The sequence below is a fragment of the Eschrichtius robustus genome, chromosome 3 (genome assembly GCF_028021215.1).
Source record: "Eschrichtius robustus isolate mEscRob2 chromosome 3, mEscRob2.pri, whole genome shotgun sequence".
Classification (NCBI taxonomy): Eukaryota; Metazoa; Chordata; class Mammalia; order Artiodactyla; family Eschrichtiidae; genus Eschrichtius; species Eschrichtius robustus.
In genome coordinates, this window is record NC_090826.1 from 165002905 (window position 1) to 165024124 (window position 21220).

General features: G+C 47.1%; 1 protein-coding gene across 3 annotated transcripts in view; it reads right to left on the minus strand.

The window, feature by feature from the left end:
* The window catches only part of COQ8A (coenzyme Q8A), a 50626-nt gene that overhangs the window by 13029 nt on the left and 16377 nt on the right, over window positions 1–21220 (minus strand). For 2 of the 3 annotated variants that reach the window (XM_068541729.1, XM_068541728.1), the window contains exons 2-5: window positions 21010–21155; window positions 9314–9499; window positions 6364–6771; window positions 6035–6101 (exon numbers count right to left, since the gene is read on the minus strand). In XM_068541729.1, coding sequence (XP_068397830.1) covers window positions 6035–6101; window positions 6364–6771; window positions 9314–9490 — 652 coding nt within the window. In that variant the 5' untranslated portion in view covers window positions 9491–9499; window positions 21010–21155. The remainder of the gene's footprint in view (window positions 1–6034; window positions 6102–6363; window positions 6772–9313; window positions 9500–21009; window positions 21156–21220) is intronic. The other variant, XM_068541727.1, reaches the window with a different exon arrangement.

Sequence of the window (21220 nt, forward strand, 5' to 3'; positions counted from 1 at the left end):
TTCACAGAGGCTCTAAGCGACAAAAAATAGACAAAAGAGTCCCTTTTAAAGTATACTCCTGGAAAAAGTAGAAACCATGCTCCCTCACCCCTGCCAAGGGCACAAACTGCTCTTGGACCTACAGGGCATCTGTCTTGCTGCCTCAGAGAGCACCGGAGGAGCGCTGGCTGCTTAGAGTGACAGCAAGTGTGCAGCGTGTACCCTCAGGAAGTCAGGCACGTAGTGCTCAACTCCTTTTGGTAAGTTTTCTCTAGTGCCTACTTTATCTGTTGGTCTCATTTCTATAATCGTCCAGTTCTCCCTCATTTCATAGGTGCAGAGGAGATGATAAGACATCTCCTCTGAACCTATATTACTGAAGCACAAATGAAAAATATAGAAAAGAGTTGAGGAGACACACAGGACAGAAGGGAAAAATCTAACATATGTGTAACTGGAATCCCAGAAGGAGAGGAGAAAGAGAACAGGGCAGAAACAATAATTGAAGAAATAACCAGAATTTTCCAAAATTGATGAAAGACATCAAGCACAGATTTAAGAAGCTCTGTAATCCCAAGCAGGATAAAAACAAAGTAAATCATACCCAAGCATGTCACAGCCACACTGCTGGAAAACAAAAGCAAAAGGAAAATTTTAAAAGCAGAGGACAAAATACAAATTACTTACAAAGGAGCAGCAATAAAACGAATAGCTAAGTTTTCAACAGAAACAATGGAAGTTAAGAAGACAACTGAGGGACTTCTCTGGTGGTCCAGTGGTTAAGCGCAAACTTCCATTGCAGTGGGCGCGGTTCAATCCCTGGTCAGGGAACTAAGATCCCACATGCCACATGGTGCGGCCAAAAAACAAAAACAAAACAAAACAAAAAAAAGAAGACAATGGAATAATATTGCTAGTGTCCAAAAGAATTAATTTTGAACATGGAGTATTATACCCAGCCAAAATACCTTCTAAAACAAAAGTGTAATAAAGACATTTACACACAAATAAAAACAGAGAATTAATGATTACCGCTCTGCACTACAAAAAAGAGAAAAGGTAGTTCTTCAGAGATGAGGAAAATTACCCCAAAAGTAATTCTAAAGGGAGAAAGAAGCACAAAAAGGGTAAATATGTGGCTAATCTAAACTCATATGGGCTATACAAAGAAATAACATCTTGTGAGGTTTAGCATATCTTAATAATTTAGTATATAATATAAAATGTGTAGAAACAAAATACATATCCACATTAACATACACACACACACACACACACAAAGAAGGGATTTAAACTGTTCTGAAGTGCTAGCATTACTGGGGAAGTAGTAAAAATAATCACTTCTATTACATTGTAGTAAGTCAAGAATGTATGCTGTAATCTCAAGTGAAACCACTAAAAGTATAGTAGGATAATAACACACAAACTAATAAAGAGAAAACATGTACAATAAAAAATTTGATTAATTCAAAAGAAGGCAAGGCAAGTGGGGAGAGGGAAGGGGGAAGGGGAAGAAAGGGGTAGGGAATTAAGAGGTACAAACTACTATGTATAAAATAAATAAGCTACAAGGATATATAGTACAGCACAGGGAATATAGCCAATACTTTATAATAGCTACAAATGGAATCTAACCTTTAAAAATCGTGACTCCCTATGTTGTACACTTGAAACTTACATAGTATTATACGTCAACTATACCTCAATTAAAAAAAAGGTAAAAATTTTTAAAAAGAAGGTAAGACAGAAGAGAAAAAAGGGAACAGAATGGATGGGTCAAACAGTAAACAAAGACTAAGACAGTAAGTATAAACCACAATACACCAGCAACTCTATTAAATGTAAATGAACCTAATACTCACATTATAAGAGTAAGATTAATGTCTGTACCTAAATCACAGGAAAAGAAAATATATATATGCTGCTTACAAAACACATACCTTAAATATAAGGATACAAAAGTTTGAAAGGAGAAGGAAAGAAAAAGATATACAATGCAAACATTGACCACCCCCCCCCGCCAAAAAAAAGCTGGAAAACAGCTATACTAATATCAGACAATGTAGACTTTCATAGAGATGACAGGTAAGACATAATAATAAAGGAGTCAATCCCCAGGAGGATATAAGAATTCTAAATCTGTAAGCAACCAATAACACAGCTTCAAAACGTTAAAGCAAAAATTGACAGAACTAAGAGGTAGGTAAATCCATGATCATAGCATAAGACTTTTAAATGTCTCTTTTGATAGCTGATACAATAAACATACCATCTAGAAAAATGGTATAGATGATCTTATTTGCAAAGCAGAAATAGAGACACAGATGTAGAGAACAAATGTATGGATGCCAAGGGGGAAGAGGTGGGGTGGGAGGAATTGGGAGACTGGGAGTGACACCTATACTTTATTGTTACTATGTGTAAAATAGACAACTGATGGGAACATACTATAGCACAGGGAAATCTACCTAATGCACTGTGGTAACCTAAATGGGAGGGAAGTCCAAAACGGAGGGGATATCTGTGTGTGTATGGCTGATTCATTTTGTTGTGCAATGGAGGCTAACACAACATTGTAAAGCAACCATACTCCAACAAAAATTAATTTAAAAAAGAATTTTAAAAAGAATTTTAAAAAAAGAACAAAAGAATAAACATACCAAAAAAATCATTAAAAGATCTGATTAATGTGAGTAACAAACTAGACTAAACAGATAGATAAACTGCACCTGACAATGCCAGAATTCTTTGCAGATACACATGGAACATTTACCAAAATATTCCCATTGGAGTCAATGGCAAGACCCCTATTTCACAGAAAGGCAAACCAAGGCAAGACCCAAGGCCATAGGAAGCAGGGCCGGAATTATAACCCAAATCTTATGATGACCTAAAGCCCAGTTCTGACCCCAAATCCAGTATCTGATGCTATCTTTCATTTCATTCTCCAACAAAATCTAATATCCACAGATCACCATGCCCACAGCATCAGAGCCATAATGTCCCACAGCCAAATTAGACCTAGAGTTCCTGCGCCATCTCGGCATCAGAATGAGCCACCCAAATGGAAAGCCCCTGCCTTCTGCCTCTATATAGCTGAATACCTGCTGCTGACCTTCCCAAATACAATCCTACCCCTCTGAGATCTAGAGCAATCCTTTTCTCTCATACCTGCAGTGTAACAACTTCCTAAAGTCTGTTAGTCTACACCTCAAAAACATCTCACCCTCATGAGGGGAAGAAAGGCCAGAAGTATGTTCTAGGAGAAGAAAGTAGAGCAGTGTTACTTCCAACTGTTTAGATAATGACCCACCAGTAAGCCATATACTTCACAATGCAATGAAGAACATACATCAATAGTATATTTAGACCTCTGAAACAGAAATATTTTTGCAACATGTGCCGTTCTAAGGATCTATGATACTAATTCTGATCCTTTTCTATTCAATTCCATTCTATTTAATTTGTTTTTTTTTAAATGAACGCATGTCAAAGATTTTATTTAATTTATTAAGGGAACCACTATGTTACAACTTATTTAAATTTATTTATTTATTTATGGCTGTGCTGGGTCTTTGTTTCTGTGCGAGGGCTTTCTCTAGTTACGGCAAGCGGGGGCCACTCTTCATCGCGGTGCGCGGGCCTCTCGCTATCGTGGCCTCTCCCGTTGCGGAGCACAGGCTCCAGACACGCAGGCTCAGCAGTTGTGGCTCACGGGCCCATTCGCTCCATGGCATGTGGGATCTTCCCAGACCAGGGCTCGAACCCATGTCCCCTGCATTGGCAGGCAGATTCTCAACCACTGCGCCACCAGGGAAGCCCCTAATTTGTTCTTTAAATGCTGGTCCTGACCCACTAAACTGATTTCACACTCACTAAAGGGTCATAAACCCCAGTTTGAAAACCTCTGGATAGGGTAGAAGGCCCAGAATTCACCTCTGGGGCCAGAATTGCACGTTCTTTCCAGACCTGGCTCCTCTTTACTCCCATCCTGCCACCTCTAATCCTGAAACATGAGCTGCCAACTGCTTGGGCAACGTGTGCAGCTCCGAATCACAGCTGTGAGCAAATCTCCAGCACAGACTCTGAAGGGCGGCTCCAGGCATCAGGCAGCTGTCAGCACGGGCTCAAGAGGCTCCTGATGGTGCAAAGCCCCTACAAAGACCAGGGTCTCTCCTCACCCCAACCCCAGCTCCCTCTGGCAGCCCACGTCCTCCACACCCTGAGGGGAGCCCTGTACCCTGGTTTTAATGAAGTTGACTTTTTGTCCTACACACCTTCCTATACAACCGCTTTCACTTCAGTCTGCTTTCCTTAACCCACCACCCAAAAAGGCCTGACTCTTGCCTGCTTCACCAGGACTTCCATCAAATACTAATTGGCCATCACGACCTTCATCCTGACCACTTTTTCCAAACAGTTCTTCCACTACCCCACCCTGGCAAAGACTCACGAGAGAGGCTTACACCCATTCTAAAATACATCAGTCAAACTAAGCCTTACGGGGACAGAGCTCTGTGGTGAGCCCTGGTCTGCAGTGAGGGGAGGAGGATTACAGGTTACAGAGAAAGACTAACTACAAAGTAAGAAGAGAACAGTTCCTGCCCTCAAACTAATGGGGGAGAGAACAGAATCTCCATCTAATACTTGAAGAATAATAAATGTCCCAACTAATAGCCACTGAGCAAAGCAGGGAAAGTGCCATGTCTTCTGGGGAATAAGGACCACTGGAAGCCACCAGAGCAGCAACCCAAACCCATTCTGGTAGTGGCACCCCAGGGAGTTACAATGTTCTATGAGGAACTGCTTAAAACGCTAATCCATTAAAATGAAATGAAGCAATAATTTTGTGCTAAAACTCAGATGACACTGTATGCTAGATTCCTGAAAAGCTAAGTAGCAGCAGATGCCACATTTTAAGATAACAATTATGGAAGAAAACCTCAGAGTTGAGAAAATTCTATCCAATTAACCTAGTTTGCTCTGCACCTAAGGAAGACAGCCAGCCTTCCTTCAATGTTAGAACCCACGCATCAGGCCAGCTTCCAGAGGACCATGTTATCAGGGAGCACAGAGCCACTCCTGAACAAGGAGTAAGATGGGGTTTCCAGAAGAGAAGAGGCAGCCGGGGAGAGCAGCGTGCCTGATGTACGGCCTGTGGGAGGGGAGACGTACAAACCAGCAAAGCAAAAGGCAGGTGGGTAAAGGCTCAGACACATGAGAGCGGGCTCTCATGACTAGTCAGCACTGGCACCAACGTGAACCAGTCAACGAGACCACTGTTACACAGAGCCTCGCAAATAAGCACTGGCCCCAGGTGGGTACGTGAATCAAGTTGCCAGGGCTGTTACTTTCATTAGCTGTATTGTCTGGAGAACCTACTGAGGATAAGCGGGCTTTAGAGAAGTCACTCCATCTTCAAGTAGAACCATAGCAAAGGATGGCACTTTCCACAGGAACATCTTGGTCGGATATGACAATACAATGTCATAAAAGCAGAGACAACTGCTGTAAACCTTCACTATAAAATGATCCTCCAGCTTGGACGAAGAGAACACAGGGGTACTGGACACAATGGCTATGCAAACCCCTAAAGAAAAGAAAAAACTCACAACTCCTCAGCACACTAAAATGGACGACAGCAGCTCAGGGCCACGGCACCTCGTTATCATTCCACTGATGCCCGCAGGCCCGTAGGAATCCTGCAAACGGGTCCCCAAATGGCTGGGCAAAAACCACTGGGTCCAGGAGCCAAAGAGCCCCACTGTCCCACCTCCTCCCTGCAGGGGCCTCCAAAGGCCTGAGTGAAAAGCTGATGCTGCAGACGCTGCCCCCCCGAGAAGCAAAACCGCAGCTCACAGCGTGGAATCAGCTACGCACCGACCCCCAGGGGTGAGCTGAGGCAGAGACTGAATCGCCCACCCACGGAAAACATCCCGGAACGGCTAACACAGGAGCTACCACCCTCCCCAGGGCACCCCTCGGTCGCCAGCCTCCCCGCCGCACACAGGCCCCACGGTGGCCCCCGCCTCACTCACCGGGACTGGCACCTCACCTCCAAAGTTGGCCAACCGCCCAATCCGCGTGACTGGCACCTTCCGCTCGCGAGCCCGCTCACTGAGCTAGAGGGCGAAAAGAAAGAGACCTCCAGGGATCAGTGAACAGGGACAGGACCAACCTTCAGGGGTTCACGCCACCCCCCGCACGCCCTCTCCACCCGCAAAGGCAGCAGCTCCGCCCAGCAGCACACCCCTCCCAGAAGAGGCCCCCGTGAGCCTGACATTCCAGGCCACGGCACCCGAAGAACGTCCCCGAAGAGGGGGCCTGACCCCAGCAGCACTGAGCGAAGCGCCCCAGCCCCACTCGGGGGCCTCCTGCACGCACCATCTGCTTGTGCGGCTTGCTCTCGGGGCGAGCCTTGGCCTGCCGGGCCTTCTCAATGTCCTCAGCCGTCAGGCCCCCCACGGGGGACTGGTCCTGGTGGTAGAACCTTCGCCGCAGGCCCCTGGCAGAGGATGGGTCTCTGGGGTCTGCAAAGAGCCTCCCGTTCACCCTGCCCGTAGGGGAGGCGGCCTGGCCCCGGAGCCCGCCTTCCCTAAAGGGTCCGCTGGCAACATAGGCAGGAGCTGGGCCCTGGCTGCGGGCGTGATCCCAGGGCGGAGGGGATTGATCGGGGGAGGAGGCCGCAGACAACTCCTCGGAGGCGCCCTCGGCCCTCGGCCCTGAGAAGTGGAATTCTGCTTGCGGGTCGTCAAAGCTCTGGGCATAAGACTCTTCATGCTTCTCCTGACCCTGCAGGGAACAAACACCAACGTGAGAGAAGCAAGAGGCCAGCCAGGAGCCCCTCCCTGTGTGCATCCCCTTCTGGCCAGGACAGCACACCGGCGCGTCCCACCCTCTGACCCTCTGGAGGGCCCTACCATGTCACCCCCGTGGCCCGTGGCCAGTTCCGGAGGTGAGCAGCAGCCCAGGAGCCAGGAGGCCCGGACTCCAGCCCTGCTCCTGCCAGGGCTCTGCTGCGTGGGCCCAGGCAACCCGGCCGCCCGTGGTCCCTGAGCACCTGCTGGGTGCCCCGCCCAGACCAGGTGAGCGACCACTCTTCCGGCGGCAAGCTCCTCACCTGTAAATCCGGGCTAAAGAGAGGCTACCAGGGCTTTGGGGAAGGTGAACCAGGGCAAAAGATGGGGAAAGCTTTGAGAAGTAAGAGGACAGCCGAAGACCAGAGGAGACAAGCGCAGCACACAGGTAGGGCCGCCCTGCCTCTCCAGGCCAGCGCCTTGCTGCAGACGTGGCTCCCGAGGGGCTCTCACCAGAGGGCTTGTCACATCCAGGACCTGGCCTGGCTCTTCCAGGAGCAGGGGGAACAGGACAGGAGAGGAGGGGGAGAAAACACCATGTTTTCCCTGTAACAGTCGCCGAGACCTGAGTTTCAGGCCCAGGTTCTTTCCACTTTTGAACCCCTAGCGACCTGGAGAGAGCTCCTGACCCCTCTCTGCCACTTCCTCATCCGAAAAGAGGGCTCCCCGCAGTCACAGAGTTACGCGGGGCACAGACGGGGCCAGAGGAACAGGGCCCAGAAGGCTATAATTAGAACAGCACTGACTCCTGAAGGGAGGTCAGGGACCTGGATTCCCCGATTCCACTGAAATGGACTCAATGCATGGAGTGCTGCCTGTAGGTTCTGCAGAAACAGCAGGAGACCCCAAAGCCTTCTCACTCTCAGCTTTATAAGACACTGTGGGATCTAAGCAGATAAGACTTGCCCTCCAGAGGAAGGAAAGAGACAGGCTGTTGCTCTCATTTCATAAGTGGCAAACGGAGGCCGAGAGAGCTGAAATAATCTGGTAAAGGCCCACCAGGCAGCCAATGGCGGAGCAGGTATCCCAAGCCAAGGCCTGCCCCGCAGGCCGCCCCGAGGCCGCCTGACAGCACCTGCCTCGGAGCAGAAATGAATTGTATTTGGAATCAAGGGGCACCTGTCAAGATGGCCAGGGAAGCCCTGGAATGAAGGAGTCTGGGACAGGGTCCGAGAGCCACGTAACTCCTGTAGCTCCCACACTGGCCGCGGGCTCACCACTCCTTCTGCCCCACTACTCCAGCGCTGGCCGCCGGCCCTGCATTACCATAAGCTGTTTATGTGGCAGCCAAGGGGCCTCAGTGTCTCAATGGGACCAGACTCAGTAAGTGTCTGCTGAATGAATAAGCGAACAAATCCCTTGAGGAGCTAGAGAGAGAGAGGTTTCTGGAGCACCTGGCCCTCGGTCCCCTCACAGACAGGGGAGGAACCCACCTCTGAGTGTGCAGGGAGAGAATGGGAGCGCACTGGAGACCCTCGCCCTGCTCGGCGCCTCCTTCGCGGTGGGGGACCACCACTCCCTCCCACCTCCGAGGGGCTGTCCCAGGGCGTGGCCCTGCCTCTTCCAAGGACCGGGGCCAGGCCTGCCCGAGGGGAGCACAGGGGTGAGCGGGGAGCCTGGGCTCCCTCTCACCCTTCAGGAAGGCCTGTCCACGTCTAGCATTGCTCCTCTCTCCTGGGCGGCCCAAGGGTGCTGGGCAACCTCACTTCCTAGATTCTCCACAGGCAAACACCCAACAGGAAGGCGATGGCTCCTCACTAGCGAAGGCACCAAATGAGGCTGCCAGGGCACAGCCCAGCCTCAGCAGAGAGAGGGCGGGTGGGGAGTCTGAGACTGGGAAGAGGACACAGGATTCCGGTCCTGTCAATCAGTAATCGCATCAAACTGCTTAGTCTCAGTTTCCCCATCTGAGAAAGGGGGGCAAGCATTTGGGTCTGCACCCCTCCCAGGACAGCGGTGAGGCTTGTAAGAGATCACCGGTGTGAACACCTCTGCAAGTTGAAGGTATCTGTGTAGAGAGAGAGACACAGTATCGCCACTGGACCCTTAGAGAGCATGAGGGGAGAGCTGGGAATCCTAACTCTGAGAATGACCAGAGGCCGGCGAGCTGGGATGTCCCACAGCCTGGAGGAGCGTGCGTGTCCTTGTCCAGAAGGTCAGAGCAGAAATGGGAGGAGTGCGGCAGCAGGGCACCCTTGCAGCACAGCTCCCAACATACACATGCCCAGGCACACACATGCGTGCACACGGCGCACGCGCACACTCGCGCCCCCTCCCCATGCCCTCAGACTGTCAGGAACAGGGGTGGGGACCATGCAGGTGATGCCACAGTGGATGGCACTCTGCTGCAGCAGGCCATGTTGACAACCACGGCTCCAGCACTCATTTTTGCTTAAAACCCTCCCCTTGGATGCTGAAACGTCAAGGCCCCCTCCCGCTGGCACCCCCCCACCACCACTGCCAACTGGCCTCCTTACCTGCACCTGCCCCAAGACCATGCCGATCTGCTCTGCGGCCGTGGACTGCAGGGCCCTGGCCGCCATAATGAGCTCCCTGCCGAGGCCCAGGTGCTGCAGGAGGGTCTCCACGGCCACCTGGGTCAGCTTGGCAAGGCCTTTGACCACCATGATGGTGTCCCCCAACATGGCAGCCATCCTTCAGGGCTGGAAGAGAGTGGGCCAAGTCAAGGTCGGGGCTCCACGCCTCACACAGGGTCGCACTCATACGGGCCACCGCTACCCCAAACTCTGACTGTTTGGTTTTTCCACTGACCTCCCCTTCTGATCCAGGTTGACTGAGAGAAAAGAGAGGAAGGGCCCAGGGCTCAAGGTAAACTGAGTGACTCCCCACACTGCAGGGCGCCGAGCAGAAAGAGTCCGTGGAGTCAGGGCTGTGCACCCGACCATGTTTCATCACCTGGGCCTCACAGCCACCCCGGGGCACAGACAAGTAAAGGGATTTGCCCAAAGTCTCTCAGCCACCAAGTGGCAGAACCAGGACTTGAATCTGGGTGTCCTGATTTAGTCCAGAGCTCTTCCCTCTGGACCAAAACCGTAGGTTGGGGAAGGAATGACACAGGAGGGAAGGGGGCAAGGCACAACCTCTGAAAGAATGACATAGCCCAAGGACATGACATAAACTGATTAGAACCAAATGGGCCCAAGATGGCAGAGAAGTCAACTTCCACTACACCTTGAGCCTCAGTATACGCTCACTGTAACACATCAGCAAGCTAAATGACACATCCACAGGCGCCACGACAGTTCCAAGGCCGACCATAAGGATGAAAGAGTGGGCCGTGGCCCAATTCCTGGAAATCCGCGCCCCTTCCCAAAATAACTGGAATACTCCTCCCACTCGTTAGCCTATGAAATTACCCACCCCTATAAAAACTGACAACCCCATACCCTGGTGCCTTTCTCACCTTCCGAGATGGCCCACACTCTGTCTGTGGAGTGTGTTTCTCTCTAAATAAATCCACTTCTTACCTATCATTTTGTCTCTCACTGAATTCTTCCTGTGATGAGACAGCAAGAACCTGAGCTTCGGAGCCTGAACCAAGATGGAGTAGAAGGACGTGCGCTCACTCCCTCTTGTGAGAACACCAGAATCACAACTAGCTGCTGGACAATCATCGACAGGAAGACACTGGAACTCACCAAGAAAGATACTCCACATCCAAAGACAAAGGAGAAGCCACAATGAGATGGTAGGAGGGGCGCAATCACAATAAAATCAAATCCCATAACTGCTGGGTGGGTGACTCACAAACTGGAGAACACTTATACCACAGAAGTCCACCCACTGGAGTGAAGGTTCTGAGCCCAACATCAGGCTTCCCAACCTGGGGGTCCAGCAACGGGAGGAGGAATTCCTAGAGAATCAGGCTTTGAAGCCTAGTGGGATATGATGCAGGACTTCGACAGGACTGGGGGAAACAGAGACCCCACTCTTGGAGGGCACACACAAAGTAGTGTGCGCATCGGGACCCAGGGGAAGGAGCAGTGACCCCAGGGGAGACTGAACCAGACCTGCCTGCTGGTGTTGGAAGGTCTCCTGCAGAGGCGGGGGGTGGCTGTGGCTCACCGTGGGGACAAGGACACTGGCAGCAGAAGTTCTGGGAAGTACTCCTTGGCCTGAGTCCTCTCAGAGTCGGCCATTAGCTCCACCAAAGAGCCCAGGTAGACTCCAGTGTTGGGTTGCCTCAGGCCAAACAACCAACAGGGAGAGAACCCAGCCCCACCCATCAGCAGTCAAGCTGATTAAAGTTTTACTGAGCTCTGCCCACCAGAGCAGCAGTCAGCTCTACCCACCACCAGTCCCTCCCATCAGGAAACTTGCATAAGCCTCTTAGATAGCCTCATCCACCAGAGGGCAGACAGCAGAAACAAGAAGAACTACAATCCTGCAGCCTGTGGAACAAAAACCACATTCACAGAAAGAGAGACAAAATGAAAAGGCAGAGGACTATGTACCAGATGAAGGAACAAGATAAAACCCCAGAAAAACAACTAAATGAAGTGGAGATAGGCAACCTTCCAGAAAAAGAATTCAGAATAATGATAGTGAAGATGATCCAGGACCTCGGAAAAAGAATGGAGGCAAAGATCAAGAAGATGCAAAAAATGTTTAACAAACACCTAGAAGAGTTAAAGAACAAACTAACAGGATGAACAATACAATAACTGAAATGAAAACTACACTAGAAGGAATCAATAGCAGAATAACTGAGGCAGAAGAACGGATAAGTGACCTGGAAGACAGAATGGTGGAATTCACTGCTGCAGAACAGAATAAAGAAAAAAGAATGAAAAGAAATGAAGAAAGCCTAAGAGACCTCTGGAACAACATTAAACGCAACAACATTCACATTATAGGCGTCCCAGAAGGAGAAGAGAGACAGAAAGGACCAGAGAAAATATTTCAAGAGATTATAGTCGAAAACTTACCTAACATGGGAAAGGAAATAGCCACCCAAGTCGAGGAAGCACAGACAGTCCCATACAGGATAAACCCAAGGAGAAACACGCTGAGACACATAGTAATCAAATTGGCAAAAATTAAACACAAAGAAAAATTATTGAAAGCAGCAAGGGAAAAAGGACAAATAACATACAAGGGAACTCCCATAAGGTTAACAGCTGATTTCTCAGCAGAAACTCTACAAGCCAGAAGGGAGTGGCATGATATACTTAAAGTGATGAAAGGGAAGAACCTACAACCAAGATTACTCTACCCCGCAAGGATCTCATTCAGATTCAATGGAGAAATCAAAAGCTTTACAGACAAGCAAAAGCTAAGAGAATTCAGTACCACCAAACCAGCTCTACAACAAATGCTAAAGGAACTTCTCTAAGTGGGAAACACAAGAGAAGAAAAGGACCTACAAAAACAAACCCAAAACAATTAAGAAAATGGTCATAGGAACATATATATCGATAATTACCTTAAATGTGAATGGATTAAATGCTCCAACCAAAAGACACAGGCTTGCTGAATGGATACAAAAACAAGACCCATATATATGCTGTCTACAAGAGACCCACTTCAGACCTAGAGACACATACAGACTGAAAGTGAGGGGATGAAAAAAGATATTCCACGCGAATGGATATCAAAAGAAAGCTGGAGTAGCAATACTCGTATCAGATAAAATAGACTTTAAAATAAAGAATGTTACAAGAAACAAGGAAGGACACTACATAATGATCAAGGGATCAATCCAAGAAGAAGATATAACAATTATAAATATATATGCACCCAACATAGGAGCACCTCAATACATAAGGCAACTGCTAACAGCTGTAAAACAGGAAATTGACAGTAACACAATAATAGTGGGGGACTTTAACACCTCACTTACACCAATGGACAGATCATCCAGACAGAAAATTAATAAGGAAACACAAGCTTTAAATGACACAACAGACCAGATAGATTTAATTGATATTTATAGGACATTCCATCCAAAAACAGCAGATTACACTTTCTTCTCAAGTGCGCACGGAACATTCTCCAGGATAGATCACATCTTGGGTCACAAATCAAGCCTCAGTAAATTTAAGAAAATTGAAATCATATCAAGCATCTTTTCGGACCACAACGCTATGAGATTAGAAATGATTTACAAGGGGAAAAACATAAAAAACACAAACACATGGAGGCTAAACAATACGTTACTAAATAACCAAGAGATCACTGAAGAAATCAAAGAGGAAATCAAAAAATACCTAGAGACAAATGACAATGAAAACACGACAATCCAAAACCTATGGGATGCAGCAAAAGCAGTTCTAAGAGGGAAGTTTATAGCTATACAAGCCTACCTCAAGAAACAAGCAAAATCTCAAGTAAACAATCTAACCTTACACCTGAAGAAATTAGAGAAAGAAGAACAAACAAAACCCAAAGTTAGCAGAAGGAAAGAAATCATAAAGATCAGAGCGGAAATAAATGAAATAGAAACAAAGAAAACAATAGCAAAGATCAACAAAACTAAAAGCTGGTTCTTTGAGAAGATAAACAAAATTGATAAACCATTAGCCAGACTCATCAAGAAAAAAGAGGGAGAGGACTCAAATCAATAAAATTAGAAATGAAAAAGGAGAAGTTACAACAGACACCGCAGAAATACAAAGCATCTTAAGAGACTACTACAAGCAACTTTATGCCAATAAAATGGACAACCTGGAAGAAATGGACAAATTCTTAGAAAGGTATAACCTTCCAAGACTGAACCAGGAAGAAACAGAAAATATGAACAGATCAATCACAAGTAATGAAATTGAAACTGTGATTAAAAGTCTTCCAACAAACAAAAGTCCAGGACCAGATGGCTTCACAGGTGAATTCTATCAAACATTGAGAGAAGAGCTAACATCTATCCTTCTCAAACTCTTCCAAAAAATTGCGGAGGAAGGAACACTCTCAAACTCATGCTGTGAGGCCCCCATCACCCTGATACCAAAACCAGACAAAGATACTATAAAAAAAAGAAAATTACAGACCAATATCACTGATGAATATAGATGCAAAAATCCTCAACAAAATACTAGCAAACAGAATCCAACAACACATTAAAAGGATCATACACCATGATCAAGTGGGATTTATCCCAGGGATGCAAAGATTCTTCAATATACGCAGATCAATCAATGTGATACACCATATTAACAAACTGAAGAAGAAAAATCATATGATCATCTCAATAGATGCAGAAAAAGCGTTTGACAAAATTCAACACCCATTTATGATAAAAACTCTCCAGAAAGTGGGCATAGAGGGAACCTACCTCAACATAACAAAGGCCATATATGACAAACCCACAGCAAACATCATTCTCAATGGTGAAAAACTGAAAGCATTTCCTCTAAGATCAGGAACAAGACAAGGATGTCCACTCTCACCGCTTTTATTCAACATAGTTTTGGAAGTCCTAGCCTCTGCAACCAGAGAAGAAAAAGAAATAAAAGGAATACAAATTGGAAAAGAAGAAGTAAAACTGTCACTGTTTGCAGGTGACATGACATTATACATAGAGAATCCTAAAGATGCCACCAGAAAACTACTAGAGCTAATCAATGAATTTGGTAAAGTTGCAGGATACAAAATTAATGCACAGAAATCTCTTGCATTCCTATACACTAATGATGAAAAATCTGAAAGAGAAATTAAGGAAACACTCCCATTTATCATCGCAACAGAAAGAATAAAATACCTAGAAATAAACCTACCTAGGGAGACAAAAGACCTGTATGCAGAAAACTATAAGACACTGATGAATGAAATTAAAGATGATACCAACAGATGGAGAGATATACCATGTTCTTGGATTGGAAGAATCAATATTGTGAAAATGACTATACTACCCAAAGCAATCTACAGATTCAATGCAATCCCTATTAAATTACCAATGGCGTTTTTTACAGAACTAGAACAAAAAATCTTAAAATTTGTATGGAGGGCTTCCCTGGTGGTGCAGTGGTTGAGAATCTGCCTGCCAATGCAGGGGACACGGGTTCGAGCCCTGGTCTGGGAAGATCCCACATGCCACGGATCAACTAGGCCCGTGAGCCAAAATTACTGAGCCTGTGCATCTGGAGCCTGTGCTCCGCAACAAGAGAGGCCGCGATAATGAGAGGCCCACGCACCGCGATGAAGAGTGGCCCCCACTTGCCGCAACTAGAGAAAGCCCTCGCACAGAAACGAAAACCCAACACAGCCATAAATAATAAATAAATAAATAAATAAAATTTAAAAAAAAAAGACAAAACTGTAGTTCCCAGAGGCTCTCATTATAAAAAATAAAAAATAAAAAAATGTGTATGGAGACACAAAAGACCCCGAATAGCCAAAGCAGTCCTGAAGGAAAAAAACAGAGCTGGAGGAATCAGACTCCCTGACTTCAGACTATACTACAAAGCTACAGTAATCAAGACAATATGGTACTGGCACAAAAACAGAAACATAGATCAATGGAACAAGATAGAAAGCCCAGAGATTAACCCACGCACCTATGGTCAACTAATCTATGACAAAGGAGGCAAGGATATACAATGGAGAAAAGACAGTCTCTTCAATAATTGGTGCTGGGAAAACTGGACAGCTACATGTAAAAGAATGAAATTAGAACACTCCTTAACACCATACACAAAAATAAACTCAAAATGGATTAGAGAGCTAAATTTAAGACCAGACACTATAAAACTCTTAGAGGAAAACATAGGAAGAATACTCTTTGACATAAATCAGAGCAAGATCTTTTTTGATCCACCTCCTAGAGTAATGGAAATAAAAACAAAAATAAACAAATGGGCCCTAATGAAACTTAAAAGCTTTTGCACAGCAAAGGAAACCATAAACAAGACGAAAAGACAACCATCAGAATGGGAGAAAATATTTGCAAACCAATCAACGGACAAAGGATTAATCTCCAAAATATATAAACAGCTCATGTAGCTCAATATCAAAAAAACAAACAACCCAATCCAAAAATGGGCAGAAGACCTAAATAGATTTTTCTCCAAAGAAGACATACAGATGGCCAAGAAGCACATGAAAAGCTGCTCAACATCACTAATTATTAGGGAAATGTAAATCAAAACTACAATGAGGTATCACCTCACACCAGTTAGAATGGGTTTCATCCGAAAATTTGCAAACAACAAATGCTGGAGAGGGTGTGGAGAAAAGGGAACCCTCTTGCACTGTTGGTGGGAATGTAAATTGATACAGCCACTATGGAGAACAGTATGGAGGTTCCTTAAAAAACTAAAAATAGAACTGCCATATGATCCAGCAATCCCACTACTGGGCATATACCCAGAGAAAACCATAATTCATAAAGACACATGCACCCCAATGTTCATTGCAGCTCTATTTACAATAGGCAGGTCATGGAAGCAACCTAAATGCCCATCGACAGATGAAAGGATAAAGAAGATGTGGTACATATATACAATGGAATATTACTCAGCCATAAAAAGGAACGAAATTGGGTCATTTGTAGAGATGTGGATGGACCTAGAGACTGTCATACAGAGTGAAGTTAAGTCAGAAAGAGAAAAACAAATATCTTATATTAACGCATATATGTGGAACCTAGAAAAATGGTACAGATGAACAGGTCTGCAGGGCAGAAATTGAGACACAGATGTAGAGGACAAACGTATGGACACCAAGGGGGGAAAGCAGCGGGGGTTGTGGGTGGTGGTGGGATGAATTGGGCAATTGGGATTGACAGGTATACACTTATGTGTATAAAATCGATGACTAATAAGAACCTGCTGTATAAAAAAAAAAGAAAAAAAGATTTCCCCCTGAAAACCAACAGGGAGATCGTTCAGTATATAAAAGGATTTAAAGCGAAAAAATAAAATAAAATAAAATAAAATAGGTAAACAACAACAAAAAGAACCTGAGCTTCATTAAGTCCTGAAACCAGGTGTGTGATCTCAGTTGGAAGACTGTGGGTTTTGGCTGGGTTCGAGTCCCGGCCGCATGCGTTCAAGTCCCAATCAGGGTTTTGACCAGGTTTGAGTCCTGGCCACATGGGTTCAAGTCCCAGTCTGGGTTTAGGCTGGGTTCGAGTCCTGGCACCTGGGTTCAAGTCCCAATCTGAGGTGCACGGTTTCAGGAACACCTGCTCCGGAAGCAGTTCCCTGCAGGGACCCAGGGGCCCCAAGCCCAACTCCTCAGGGACTGCCTGTCCCTGCCCAGCCACTCTTGCTCTGCCCAATGAAGCCTCTGACAGACACCCACCAAGGGACAACCAGAGCCCCTCCCCACCCTCAGACTCAACTCTTCCCCAAGCCAGTGTTTTCAAACTGCAGTCCAGACCACAGGGCAATGCACTTGGAAAATCCTAACCAGCATTAAAAACAACACCAACATGATGTCGGACAGGGAAGCATCAGGGCACACTGCGGGCAGGACTGGGGCTGAAACCTGGTTCCCCTCCACGTGCGCATGCGCTGCTCTCTTCTTTCTGCTGGGCCACAGCGTAAAACGTGTTTATGTCAGGGTCAAAAGCGTAAAACGTGTTTATGTCAGGGTCAAAGAAGTGGAAAGCCAGAGTACACAGGGTGCCTCACAGGGTTGGGTGTGTGCTGGCAATCTCCCAAGCACTTCTCAAGACCTACCTGGAGCTGTGTGCTGGGAGGGATAAGATAAGGTAAAATAAGGTGGCTGAACAAAAAAACAAAAAGGAAAGGAGCAGGAGAACCCAGAGTGGGGAGGGAGCACTCTGGCCAGGGGGCAGGGAGGAGCTGGGATCTGCCAGGAGTCTCAGAGATAAGATAAGAGGAGCAGGTGTGGAAGGCACAGCAGGCAGGAGACCTGCACAAACAAACCTGTGTGCAAATGCATGGAGGCTGACTTGAGAAGGGCCCGAATCAACAGAAGCACAGACAGGAAGGTCTGGCAAGAGCGCTGACAAGGATCTGAACCAGAACTCTCGTGCCTTCCAAAGACCTCAGGCTCGCTCCCACCTGCCCTTCATGGGGAACCAGCCCCAGTCAGTCCAAAGACTCCTGCCCAGATCCGCTCCGCTCCTGAGCATGGGACACAGCTACTTTTATTTAAAAGGAGAGCTGTAGTGATAGCCAGAGAAACCCACGAATGCGCAGGAGCCTAGGAAGTTAAGATGACCCACCATAACCTGCCCTCAAAGAACCCTTCACCTTCATAGGAAAGCAGCTCCCAGGCACTGGGCTGGGGTGCTTTCCATACTTCATCTCCTTTTAATCTTTATAAACAACCTAAATGACATGGATGTTATTGCCCCATTTCACAAAGGAGAAAACCAAAGTCAGAGAGCTTAACTAACTGGCTGAGGTCATTCAGCTCCTGAACGGTGGCCCTGGGGTCTGATACCTGCCCTCCGCTGCTCTGTGCCCACCACACCACACTGCTTCCCCAAACGCTCGGTCCACCAACTCCAAGGCACCCCCACAGGGACAGGGTACTGATTAGACACAAGTGGACCTCCTGTACCCTAATCAAAGCCAAGGAGCTTTTTGGAAGGTGACCACACTCTTGAAGGAGACAGGAGAGAGAAGGGGGAGCTAGCCCTGCCCATCACCTGGTGCTATTTCACACCCTGGGCTCCACTCTGGGCTCCTGCACCTTATGGCAGTAAACAAGTGTGAGCCCCATAGACCAAATGTCTAGGACTGGGAAAACAGCATGTAATCAGAGCTCAAATGCAGCTGGTGCCAGCTCTCAATCGCTCCCCTGCCCCCTGGCCCCGGACACACACAGACACATTTCACTCTTGAGGAATGAGGTTTTTGAAAGAGACATCAGGGACATGCAATGGCAGAGGCCAGGGCCCCAGCTCCATCTGTTCAGAAAGACCCTTGCTGGTGGACCATCCACCATACCCCACTGCCCCAGGGGTCCCCAGAAACAGGCTTTCCCCTTGCTCACCTCTAAATCCAATCCAGATAACCAAGGCCACAGTCTCCCATAAGCCACAAGCCTGGATAATTTCAAAACCTCCCCTTGCCTGGTAACTGATATAAGACCTATTTAACTCAGACTTTGTTTTCAGGCTTAAAACTAATTCTGCCTAAATTTCTCACCCAAGTTATCATACCCACAAACTAAAGTTTCGCTAGCGCAAAGCTGATACGTGATTTTTTTGGCCAGTTTCCCCTGCCCTAGCTCTGCAGTTCAATGTGAAATACCCATTTCTGGTCCTGCACTCTGCAGATGCAGGTCTGGAACCCACCAGAGTCCAGTCCTAACTTTTCTGGTCTCTAAGTATGTCAGCTCTGAGCATAGTTCTGTGATGGGCCAGGATTACACCTACTTTATGACGATGATTTTTTAAAAATTCCAAAGAGGAAACAATGTTAAATAAACTGACCAAGTGTTTTATTAAATTCCTGCATTTGAGACATATGAGTAATAATGGTCTCCTGCAGTATTTTCCTAACTTTTTTAGTTCACATATCCCACTTTCAAAGTGGAAAATAAATACGTCATCTTTAAAAAGTACACATTAAAAATTAATTAGCTATGCCTTTCTTCCTGCCTGAACGGTTGTGTCCTCATACTGGAGAACTTTCCATGGGTTCCCGTCTCACCCGGCACAGCGAGCGCCGTCGTGGAGGAGGAGGACGAGAGCCAGCTCCCTGGGAAGGCAGGCTCCATCCACATGGAAATGACATCACGGAAAGCTACCATCCCGCCACTATGGGGCAGTCCCTCCCCTTCTCACATTAACAGATGCTCATAAACAGTCTGTCGTCGTGAGCAGATTCACAGGTGGATGCACATTTCAAAACCGCAGCCCGTGCCAGCCCCCTTAAGGATTATTTATCTCATGTTCAAGGGACGCTGTCCCCAAACCTCCCCACATGCTGCTCTGCTGGGTACAAAGTGACCTGAGTCAATACCAGGTATTTTTTTGCAAAGGAGTGCCTACCCTCAAGGAGCAGGGGTGGGAAGGTGAACAACTGCCAGAGGAAATACCTTTCCAGAACTTTGTTCACCTCCTGGTTTTCAAAAATTGGCTCTCATGAACCCTACTTCTAATACACCAGAATCCCAACGTGACTCAGAATTCAGCTGTCCTGAATGGTGGGGCAAACCCCCCAACAGGAATGCACAAGCGCCAGGCACTCAGCTACACCAGCAGGCATTTTCATCAGGACCTTAAGTAAATGAAATCAAAAGCCCCCAAAATACATTAACCACAAGTATAAAATCTTATCCTCACCACGATTTCATCTACAAGTATTAGAGGCCTCACCCACCCCGCTTCACCCTGCTGGTCCCTGAATGGGTTTCCGGGACCTCACGGCGGATCAATACAGGGATGGAGGGCGCATTCAGGCTCTTCGCCCACTTGCCCTAGAAGGCCTGGGCACCGCCCGGTCTCCTCTGAGCGAGCACCAATGGATACAGCGGTGAGGGTAGAGGCCGGGCACTCACATTTGGGAGTGCCCACTAGGTACCAGCACCAAAATAGTCATTTGGTCAATTCTTTGAACACACGTTCAATGACGTCTCCCCCCCAGTGCTCTGGGTTAGTCTGTGCAGGTTCTGGGATGAACCTGCCCTTGGCCCTGGGGTGCTCACAGCTGCAGGAGCATGCAGGCACATCTATAACGGGCACAGACACCACGGAGATGGCCAGAGGCCAACTGAGGCTGACACATGGCGATCAGGTGCAGAGGAGGCAGCTGAGCAGCGGCAACGCCGGGGAGGCTGGACGGCTCAGCCACTGCCGCCACGTGTGCTGCCTGCCTCTTCACCCTCCGCAGCAAGGGGGGGCTTCAGGTGGCTCACCAGGCCCCTTTTCCAGTCCTAACATGCTAAAGCGCTATAAAGGAAGTGAGCAAAGTTGTTGTCTAGAGAGAGAAAGAACTGGAATAAATACAGCTCACCACTCCCCAGGGACAGAGGCTGAGAAAGCAGCACAGCCAGTGTCCCCTGACATGAGTCCTCAAGCTCCAAGAGGAGATTTTCCTGCTGAACCCTCACTCTCTGACCTTCCCAAAGAGCTTTCTGAGATACCATTTCATTCATGTTGAAACTCAGACTCAGAGACTCCATTAGCTGGAAATTATCTGGGGTATGAGGACCTTCAAATCTAGTCTCCAAAACTAAACAAAAAACAAAAAACAAAAACAAACAAACAAAAAAACCACCAAGTGATGCCTACCTGGCCAGATGCAATAAGATGTATCAGCAGCAATGAGTTGTGTTCTTTTTAAAAATATATGGGAATTCCCTGGTGGTCCAGTGGTTAGGACTTAGCACTTTCACTGCAGTGGCCCAGGTTCAAGCCCTGGTCGGGGAACTAAGATCCTGCAAGCCGTGTGGCACGGCCAAAAATAAATAAATAATTACATACATACATACATACATACATA